The sequence below is a fragment of the Octodon degus genome, unplaced genomic scaffold, assembly GCF_000260255.1.
Source record: "Octodon degus isolate 3935 unplaced genomic scaffold, OctDeg1.0 scaffold00020, whole genome shotgun sequence".
NCBI lineage: Eukaryota > Metazoa > Chordata > Mammalia > Rodentia > Octodontidae > Octodon > Octodon degus.
The window spans coordinates 6113110-6124387 of record NW_004524596.1 but is presented as its reverse complement, the minus strand read 5'-3'; the positions used below and the strand labels follow the sequence as shown (position 1 = coordinate 6124387).

The following is an 11278-nucleotide window of genomic DNA, read 5'->3' as shown; positions in this document are numbered from 1 at the left end:
TTTTTTAAGTCAACAGAAAATGGAAATATACTTTTTAAAGTTTCTAATACTAGGAGAAGATATCATACAATGTCTTTTTAAATAAATTCCTGTATTGCTTTTAATGATTTTTCTGGGCAAACATTTTGTATAATTAAGGTTTAATAATATTAATTATGGTCTCTAGTCTCAAGAAAACTCAATATTTAAAAACCTGCAGTCAAGAAAACAACTTTGCTAGCATCCCTGCTTTTAAAGGGCACTGTGGTGTTGTAGGATGAGGTCTCTCAGGTGGTGCGAGGAGCTGGCTGCCAGTTACAGGCTGAGTCAGCCTGGTTACGTCCCTTAACGTCTCATTCATCCAGAAAGATTCACCCAATTCCAGAAAGGAATTTGGTCTAGATCTACACTATCCAGTGTGGTGGCCACTAGGTATCCATGTCTATTAAAGGCATGAAATGTAGTTAGTGAAGTCTAAGTATACTTCAAGTGTAATATACTCACTGAATTTTGAAGATTTATTAAAAAATACTCATTCATAATTTTTATGATCCCATGTTGAGATAACTCTTTGATATGCTGAGTTAAATAAGTATATGATTAAAAGTTATTTCATCTTTTTATTTTTTAACTATAGCTACTAAAAAATTGAAAATGACATATGTATCTCTTTCTATTTGTGTAGGCCAGCACTGGTTCAGACGATTGTTACCATTCCTTTTAACCTGAGGTTGATGATTCTTTAGCCTGTTAAAAAAATAAAGTTTTCTAAAAAATCTTCAAGCAAATATTATTCTAGTGTTCTGTGCATGTTTATACTCGCCAGGAAACTTACATATTACAGTGAAACCTCAGCTAAACCAGGGCCAGTGAGATAGCTCAGTGGACTAAGTGCCTGCTTAGGCCAGTGCAGGGACTGAAGTTCAATCCCTGGCACCACAGGCTGTGCTGTCCCGGACACAATGAGCCAGCCACAGAGACCAGGCATAGTGGCGCATGCCTGTAATCCCAGCACTCAGGAGGTTGAAAACAGGAGGATCACTACAAGTCCCTGTTGCATAGTGAGACACTGTACCAAATACAGATGAAGACAAAGATGAAGACGAAGAAGGAAAAGAAGAGGAGGAAGCTAAATCAACTTAACATTAAAATTTGTATCATTAGCTGAGTATGTTAACACACACCTGCAATCCCAGCACTCAGGAAACTCAGGTAGGAGAATCTCAAGTGCAAGGCCAGCCCAGGCTGTCTAGCAAGTTCAAGGCCACCCATGGACTACAAGATGAGACCTTGTCCCACAAAACAAAAACTGCATCTTTGATATGACTTTTCTGCATTTTCCTATGATGTGGGTAATGACAAATCACTCATTCCTTTCATGTGTATCAGACACTCAATGACAATGTGTTACTCCTTCTAAAAGGGACATGAGTAGCTGATCCAATGGCTTCTTCCTTAAGAGGACTGATGAGGGTGACATAAGGAGTTGGAGTTCTTTGACATACAAAATTGAGGATGGTTTATCTATCTCACAATTCCTTCTGAGATCAGTGATGATGGGACGTGTTTAAACAATCATGAAGATCGGGTTCTCTCCAGATGAACAACTTCTTGTGGCTGGCAAGAAACTATGAAATTAGAAAAAGCTTATTGCCTGATTATTTCTATTCCCCTGCACTTTGAATGGACCAATGTTGACCTTCAAAACTGACCATGTAGGAGCACTGACTGCTGGGTCACACATGCCTTCTTCATTCGGCTTCTGACTCAGCACCTACCACTCTGTAGCTGTAACTCTGGCCAGGTTACTCACCCTCATTAGGGCTCATCCATACCTGGAAGTGGTAACACCTACATCCTTAGGTAATCAGAATTAAGTGACCTGATATATGTGAGCTGTCAAAGTAAATAATGTCTTAGTTCTATTATTCTTTCAATCAAATGCTGGGAGGTTCTAAGGAAGTATAGAATGGTAAAGCTGGAAACACCACTTAAAATGAGCCCAACCTCCATGATATGTATCTGTGGAAACTGAGGCTTATAGAAACCAGGTGATTTCCCAAAGCTGTAGACAGGTTACATAAGTCCATAAAATGACCCCAAGTCTATGGGTCCCAATTCCACACTCTGCCTTATTCATTCACTTTCCACTTACTACTGAATGCTTTGCCTGAATGTTTTAAAGATTCTGCTTCTCTATTCATAACATATTTTAAAGTCTATTTCCTTGCTGGACCCAACCCTGGGGTGCGCTGAGACTACAACTGAGACTGGGCACGGTGGCACAAGCCTGTAATCCCAGTGCTTGGGAGGCTGAAAACAGGAGGATCATTACAAGTCCGATCTACATAGTGAGACCCTGTAGACCCTCTACTAAATACATTAAAAAATAAAAAATAAAGTCCATGTCCTTATTGATTTGCCACGATAGCCTTTAAATTCCTTGTACATCTAAGGTCTAGACCCTCACTTAGGTCTCAAACAGCACTTGACTGAGAAATCTGAAGCTCAAAGACAAAAACAACAGAAATGGGAAGTGGAAAAGAAGAGAATGGCCCCAGAGGTCCACGCACTTCTGTAGTTAATGATTACTTAACCACGCGACAGGAGTCTGTCCTCTCTCTCCCTAGCTCACAGCATCAGGCAGTGCCACTGCCCCTGCTCCCCGTGCTTCAGTCGCCCTGGCATCTGTTCATGCTCCATTGCACTCTGAAGCCCCAACCCATCGAATCACAGTGGCTTCTGCCTCACAAGTCACTCCTCTTCCTCTCCACCTGTGGTCGCAACATAGAGGCCACTGCTTGCGTGATTACTTGTTTAATACCTATATTTCAAAGGAGCTGCCAGGTGCATGACAGCTAGAGCTCTCTCTTGTTTGCCTCTCTCCACGAGCCACACGGGGCCTGACTCATGCTGAGTATTCAATAAATATCAGGCAAATTCATCTAGTAAGGAATCAACAGATGGATTCTCTTTGTAAAACTACCTTAGCCAAGGCTGTCTACATAATAATAAAGTAGAATGTGAACCTTTGCTCTCATAAATACCAAGCCAATTAAATGCATGAGCAAGTATAAAGATAAGGGACCGGTGGCTACCGCAGGAAGGGGTGAGGAAGTGCCATAGTGTTTTGTTAGTGGGCTTTGTTCTTCATGAATTTCTCATAGTCAGTGCCTCTGCCGATGAAGTAGGACTGGCCCAGGAGAATCACCATGACAACCAAAAACTGTGGGTCAGGAGGCAGAGGCAGGGAGGATCATTTGAGTTCCAAGCCAGCCTAGCTACATAGTGAGTTCAAGGCCAACCTGAACTGCGTAATGAGACCCCACCTCAAAAAAAAAAAAAAAAAAAAAAAGGTGGATCAAAGATTGGCCAGAGAAGCCTTTCTATTTAATGTCCACAGCTCTGTCTAAGAATCTATCTGCTCACTGTGCAATGGGTCCCTCATTTCATGTCCACAGTAAAAGGAAATCACTTCATGTTAAATGAGCAACTTATGGAGGCTCAAAAAAGTTCTTAAGAGATTTGACAAAAACCAGGAACAATATAAATTTCCCACCAACTGAAAGTGATATTGCTGATGAAACCTGGTGGGCATTAGAGAACACAAACTCATGCTGGGTACCTTTCAGGTAGGGAATTTCATTCCACTGTATCAGTATCATAAGGTTACACACCACACACATCCATCTGAATCTGACCATTAGACAATCTATTTTCAGGCGTATGGCCTCCCTGGGCGTCATGGCCTCCACCCAAAGATATCAGAAAGACCTGTCTCCTTGGACTGAGACCTGATTTACATCATTTTTTTGTTTTGTTTTGTTTTGTTTTGTTTTGTTTTGTTTTGTTTTTTATCAAGGTCCCTGAGGGAATCCTGACCACTTGAAAGGAAAAAGGAAGACATTTTTGAGATGTGAATGTTCTAAAGGAAGCCCTAAAGGCCTAAGAGAAATGCCAATAAGTATATGTATTACATCACGTGAATAAAACGATAACCAGCAGGGGATGGTGGCGCATGCCTGTTATTCTAGCATTGGGAGCCTGAGACAGGAAGATTGTCACAAGTTTGAGACCAACTTCAGTGAGTTCAAGACCAGTGTAAACTACATAGCAGAAACCTGTGTCAAAACAAACAAACAAACAAATAATCAACTCCAATGATAATCATTATAGTTCCTGAACCCAAGGCAGCCAAACCCACCTTCAGGGAGGATGTCTGTGACATTCCTCACCTGAAGGCATAACTCTCTCTATATCTACTTTACAATGAATTCTACCTGTGCACACGTGTGCGTGTGCACAGAGAGAGAGAGAGAGAGAGAGAGAGAGAGAGAGAGAGAGAGAGAGAGAGAAAGAGAAATCTGGTGGGCAAAAATACCAAAAAATGCTTAATGGTCATGAAAGTGAGTTCAGCAAACAGTCCCATGATTCTCATGAATACAGAGATTTAATTTTATTTATTTATTATTATTGTTAGTTTTGCAGTGCTGTGTGCCAGGCATGTGCTCTAACATACCCCCAGGCTCATAATGTTTTGCTCCTCAACTTCCTCTTTACAACCATGTCACTGATATACAATGCTTCTTTAAACACTTCCTCCAATGCTTCTTGGCTTCCCTGAGAGCAAGGATATCCCCATAAAATCACAGAGATATAAGCTTTCCACATCAGCGAAGGAAAGAGAAGGCGAACCAACTACATTCAATTAATTACTTAAGCTCTGTTATTTACTAAAGCACTCTGTGGGAAAACATTTGATTTTCCCAATTTAAATTACATGCATTCAATTATTAGTGAGTCTTATGTTCAGAATCAATAAACATATTTTGAATAAGAGGAGAAACCTAGAGAGAAAAGCTGGGCTCAACTAGAAGGCAGAAACTACAGGGGAAACAGTGCTGTACCAAAAGGGAAATTCAAGCCCCAGCTTAGTCTAGATTTATTTCTGTTAAAAGGTACTTCAACGATTTTGATTGGTGCAGGTGTTCACAGCAGAATGAGGCTGTATTACAGTCCTAGCCTTGTCTTTTCATCCAGGCAGAAAGGATAATAAGTCTGCTCTGGGTGACAAGAATCTTCCAACTCAAAAAGTGCAATCTAGATATCATGAAGCATCTCCTGCTGGCTAATCACACAGCACCATGACAAATTAACATAATTTGTAGAGTCAGCCCCGCATGGAGAGAGCGTTGGAGTTCCAAACCACCAAATTAGAGAAAGATCATTACGGAAGTGCAGCCAATTCAAGTTCCCCTCCTACGTGAGTGTCCCAGCCAGCTCTCTGTCTACCTGCAAATTCGATTGAGCCAACATTTATGGAAATTCTTCTGTGTCAGATGCCGCTGATATTACAAATGCAGCTGGAAAAGACTGGAGAACTGAATAAGATACTGCCTGCCTTTTTAAAATGCAAGCAGCCCTTCTTAAAATCAAAGCAGAGCAACAATTTAGGGTCAAATCTCAGGTCTCTCATCTATCAGCTATATCTTTAAAAAATGTTCCCAATGGATGTCATAGTTCCTACCCACCGATGGTAAAGGTTTCAAAAAGAGATTTTGTCTTTTTCTCTCTCAACACCAGGCCCTCCACTGGCTTCTTGTCCCGGCCTTGAAGTCTCCATCTTTGGTTCCAGAACAATCATACAGGTGAAAGAGAGGATGACAAGGATTTGGGACCATATGGAGCCCTAAAGATTTTCAGAATACATGTGGTCCAGAATCCGAAGAATGTGGAACACTGAAGACAGCAGTTAGTCGCTGCCAGAGCCCGTCCTGAGAAAAGGACTCATTGGTAAAGCCAGCCCTCCTACACAGTTTCTCTCTTCAAAAACTTTGCCCTTCCACCCCCATATGATTTGAATCTTTTCATTTCAACTTTGTGACAGTTAAGGAAAATTCTACCAACTAAATACACTGGGTCCCAGTTTTATCATAGAAAATGCTTGAAAACAACTTAAATGTTCAAGACTAAAGACATAGCTGAATTGCAGGATTGTGATACCTTTTTAATCATCAAATGGTGCTTCCAATATGTTTTATTGGCTTAAGATAATATTCACAATACACTAGTAAGCTCCTTGGCAAGATATAAAATTATATTTGCAGTACAATTTGCAGAATGAAATAAATATTCCTGTATATGTATCTTAATATAATTAAAATGTATTGAGCCTTTATCTTAAGCCAGGCACTATGTTTTACATGGATTAACTCATTCATTCCTCACCAAAAAAAAAATGATTTTTTATAAGCATATATTAACTTTCTAAGCGACTCCAAGAGAAGCCACACTTTATATTTTTATTAAAAATGTAAGAACCCCTTTCAAAAGCCAAGCAGTCCTTCACACCTAAGGGAGGGTTGAGTAAAGAGAATCCTTTCAACAGGTAGTGGATAATGTAGGAAAAGAATGGTCCTGTACCAAAGAAATGTGGTTGAAGTTTGGGGTGGAGGCAAGTCTCAAAAGAAGTAATTTGCATATATGGAATGACTCCCTTTATTTAAGCTATATAAGGGAAATCGAGGAAAGGGGAAAATAAGGTGGTGGGAAAAGATACCAAAACCAAAGTTGTTGTTTTGGTGTACCACTTAGCATCCACCCTGACCCAGAAAGGGAAGGCGAGCTCTCCCTTCACCCCTCCAAACTGCACACTGGCTCCACACTCCTGCACCACCTAGGCACTGCTTTGTGTCCATCAGCTAAGACTTACCTGTCTTAGAGAATAGGAAAGATCAGGGCTTAAGCCAAATCCTGGCTCTTCAACTCTGGTACAATAGTGGTCATGTTTCCTCATCTATAAACTGGAGCAGCTATACCCTCCTCACAGAGTACTTTGATGTCCAAGTTAGATATATATCACCTGATACCCAAATGCTAATACCCCTAACTATATGTCTGAGCTCACCTGGGAATCTAAAAATAAATACTGTTGCTTCTAAGGAAAACTTGTTTCCGGGCTTCAAATAAACCAAAAAATGATCTGCTAAACATAGCCATAGTTAGGACTAGTCTGTTTTTAAGTATTAGACACCAATGAAAGAGACCCGCCTTTATTTCAAAACAAAAGAAGTGAATTTCAAAATTGGTACTTTCTTTACCACACCTCTCATGCTGGCAGAAGGTGCAACCAGTTGCCCAAAGACTTCATAAAGGCCTGCCAAACATGGGTGGGGAGAGACAGCCAGAAATCAGGAATGCCATGACTAGTTGTCACTTACGCCCTTTGTCTCATTTGTTTATGCCATTTGAAAGTATCCAGTTTCCAATGGAACAGTATTTGGAAGCTTCTTAAACTGAATATAGTAGGGATTCATGCTTTAAAGGGCATGTCTTAGAAGTTAAATTCTCATTGGTTTAAAATATTTTAGCAATCATAGCATCTTCTCACAGAAGAATAGATTCTTCTCATAGATTCCTCCACCCTAAACCTCAACCATATATTTTCTTCCCACCCACAAATACCCCTTGCCTACTCATATCCACAAATGACCCCTAAGAGCACCTCCTTTTGGAGTCCATCTCATCACTCCATCCACTTAGATGTGTCTTAAAGGTACCCTTGGTGTAGGCACCACATTCTAATCTTTAATATCTCTTTCCCAGTGTCTCAGCAGAAAGCTATTTTCACAGGATGAAGAGCATGTAAGAGTGTTCTTCATGGGCACTAATCCTACTGGACTCCCATGGAAAGTTGTTTCTCTTATAGTCAGATGATTGGAGCTGACTCTCCTTGCCCCACCAGACTCTCCATAAGGGTGGTTTCCCTGTAAGTGGGAGTCTATGGTGGGGACTGAATGTGACACTGATTAAGCTTCATTCCCAGAACCCGGGTGGACTATTCATGCATGTATGCCTGTGGCTAACAGAAGGGGCGAGCTGTCACCAGAACGTCCGGCATTTCAAACGTTTGAATAAACACGGGCATTCTGGAGTTATTTAAATAGAATACGCCCATATACCAACTCTCCGGGATGAATGCGTCGGAAACATGTGCTAACAATAAAGAAATTATTTTAAAACTAGAAATAAAAGATTAAGAATTGCTCAGGAACAGCCAAAGCATCCCTGGACTTCGCTACTTGGACTAGTTTCTTTCAAAACATACCATTTTACTCCAATATCAGTAACGCTTGCATAGTCCGTGGCAATTTCATGCTTTCAAAACTCTTACCCAAGAGAAATGTAAATCTGTTTACTCATTTCCCAAAGCGGATCTTGCACGTTGTTTTCCTTGTAAGTTCCTTATAGGACATTGCCACTACTACTAAGATGCGTTTCTCTCAAAACAACACGTATCCTCCTTTACGGACGAAAGACAAAAACGAAGATCTCAAACTAAAGCAGGACTCCAGTGAAGGAGTTACGTTCCCACTTGCTCTGTTTGAAAAATCTAAAACCACTAGCACGGGGCTGTACAGGGTCAGCGGGGAAACTTCACGCTCGGCGCGCATCCCTGGATTCAGCGGGGCTCGCAGGGGGGACTCCCCAGGCGCACCCGGTGCCGAGGCCGCTTGGTCCCCAGGGCACCGCGGCGCCCAGACGCGCCCTCACCTCCCCGCGGGGCCGCGCGCGCGAGACGCGCTTCCCGTGCCCGTCAGCACCCCCAGGTCCGCGACCAGGGAGCCCGGGGAGCTCGCTGCCCAGCCCGCCCGCGTCCTCGAAGCCGCGGGGAGCCCAGCCGCCGCCCGCTCTGCCCAGGTGGGGCCCCATGCGGGTCCCGCGGTGCCAGGACGCGGAGCAGCCCGTACCTTCTCCTCCGTCCAGGCAGCGGCACCCCGACTCGAGCCCGCCGCCCCCAGCAGCAGCAGCAGGTGGAGGGTGCCCGCGACGCGCAGGTCCCCGCCGCCTGCCATCTCTGCCAGCGAGGCCGTGTGGGCGCCGGCTCCCGGGACACCAGCGGTGACGAGCCCGGGAACGCGCGTCGTCGCCTTCCCCCTTCTCCACCCTGGGGTGGCCGACGCCAGCCTCCCCATCTCCTCAGGCGCCTCTGCCAAGCGACACAGGCCAAAGCCGCAGTCTCCTCCCCCAGGCCAGGCCAAGGCAAGCCGGGACCGGCTGCTGCTGCTGCGAGTGTCCAGGAAACAAAGACGGTCACTTCCTTGTCTTGGAGAGGATGGAAGGAAGGGAGGGAGGGCTGAAGGGACAGAGGGAGGAAGGAAGGCGTGGAAGAGCCTGTTACATTTCCAGTGCCCTGACAGGGACTAGAGAGGACAGAAAGGGTTCGTCAGACCCTGGGGGCTAAAAAGTGATTTTCTGCAGCTCTGTAAGAAGAGCCCCACAGGACGTCAACACTGAGTGAATAATCTGCACAGGGCCCTGTCCTGTTTCTCAGTTACTAAGACCCTTTGACAAATGAGGGCCTCTTGAGAAAACTGGGAACCTTCAAGGAAAGGTATTTCCTCTGTAATGGTGATCTAGGGGGAAATAAAATTACCAGCCCGCTACATGTCAGAGATGCCCAGTCCATGTCCCCTGAAATCAAACAGTAATTTCCAAAGGTCAACGGAAGTAAAGAGTAGGAAAGCTTCATTCGGGAATAGGAATCGCTCCTGAGAGCAGGAGGGGGCCCCGACATGAGTTGCCAAGAAGCCCGCTTCTCTGAGATTTTATTCTATACTGTGAAATCAAGAGAGAGGCACCAAATCACCCTGTGGGTGAAACCTGGGTCCAACTATGGCCAACCAATAAGATTACAATTTTAGCTGCTTAGGTAATATTGAGCCAATAGGGAAGCAGGTCACTTAGCAAGGGTACAGGGAAAGAGCAAAAATATTTTTAGGAGGGATGGGACCCGAGGTTCTGATCACTCACCAGGGTGTTTCTCTAAACCTTATTGGCCACAGTGATATCAATTATAGTATCATCTTCAAGTTATTGCTTATCCCTTGTGGAGATTTGCAGGCCTGATCATTCCGTCTTTATCTTGAGGCCTGGCCTTAAGTAAGTGCGCCTCCAGTCACAATTCTAATCTCTCTCTCTCTCTCTCTCTCTCTCTCTCTCTCTCTCTCTCTCTCTGTCTCTGTCTCTCTCTCTGTGTCTCTCTGTGTCTCTCTCTGTCTCCCTATCTCTCTCTGTCTCTGTCTGTCTGTCTCTCTCTCTCTCTCTCACTGACTTCCCCGACAGCCTAGTCTCTTTCTAATTGTGTATTAATTTCTTTTTTTTTTTTTTCATTTTATGTATTTGGTACAGGGTCTCACTACAGATTGGATTTAAGAGTGATCCTCCTGTTTTCAGCCTCCCCAGAGCTGGGATTACAGGCATGCACCACGATGCCCAGACTCATTCTCCGGCTCAAGACGCCCCAGGGGCAGGGCCAGAGTGGCATGTAGGACAGAGGGTTGAACCCTGGTTCCTGCCCTTGCCAAAGCAGGCACTTAGTCCACTAAGCTACATTGCCAGCCCTGTGTATTAATTTCTATCTAATTTAACTGCCTATAATAATAGGATATCTTTATCTTTTCTCTCTTTTTCTCACAAATACTTGCTTTGCCTTATAAGAGACAGATCATCAAACCTCCAAACTGAGAATTATAGTTGAAGTAATTATCAGAAATAAATGAGATCTGGAATACTACGGCTCTAATGCATGCTTCCAAACTTAGAAAAGCCAAAAACAATGTCATTTACAGTTGGCCCACTGCTTCCCTGAGTTCTGAACCCTAGAATTCAGCTAAATGCAAATCGAAAATAGGTGGGGAAAAACTGCGACTGCACTGAACCTGTACAGACCTTTGTGCTGCTATCCCCATTGTTCCTGTTATATAGTATAACAAAGATTTTAAGTGGAACTTGCATTGAATTAGTTATTGAAAGCAACCTATAGGGCTGAGAAATAGCTCAGCAGTCTAAGTACCTACCTGGCAAGCACAAGGACCATGGTTTGATCCCCAGTACTGCATGCCACGCTGGCCAGGGCATGGTGGCGCACACCTGTTATCCCAGCATTGGAGAAGGCTGAGACAGAAGGATCACTACAAGTCAGAGCTGCATAGAAAGACCCTGTACCGAATCAATCAATAAATAACTTTTTTAAAAAAGAATACTGTAAGGACCAGGGAGATGGCTCAGTAGAATAGGCTCTTGCCTGGCAAGCGCAAAGGTCTGAGTTCAATCCCTACTTCTGCAAAAAAAAAAAAAAAAAAAAAAAAAAAAAATACTGTAGTAGAACTACTTACTGGGGATCTAAATTTGAAGGTAACAAAGCCTGCCAGGATGCCCACCTGTGCCCTCTTCTAAGACTGTTCTACCCCCTCTGGAGCTGCAAGGGAAGAAAAGATGAGTCCTTTCTTGCTTGAAG

At 43.6% G+C, this 11278-nt stretch overlaps 1 protein-coding gene across 1 annotated transcript in view; it reads right to left on the bottom strand.

Moving 5' to 3' along the window:
• The window catches only part of Qpct (glutaminyl-peptide cyclotransferase), a 36370-nt gene extending 29595 nt beyond the window's left edge, over nt 1–6775 (bottom strand). Inside the window, exon 1 of the mRNA XM_004627722.2 lies at nt 6692–6775. Within this exon, the coding sequence (XP_004627779.1) occupies nt 6692–6775 (84 nt within the window). The remainder of the gene's footprint in view (nt 1–6691) is intronic.
• Between the last annotated feature and the right edge of the window lie 4503 nt (nt 6776–11278).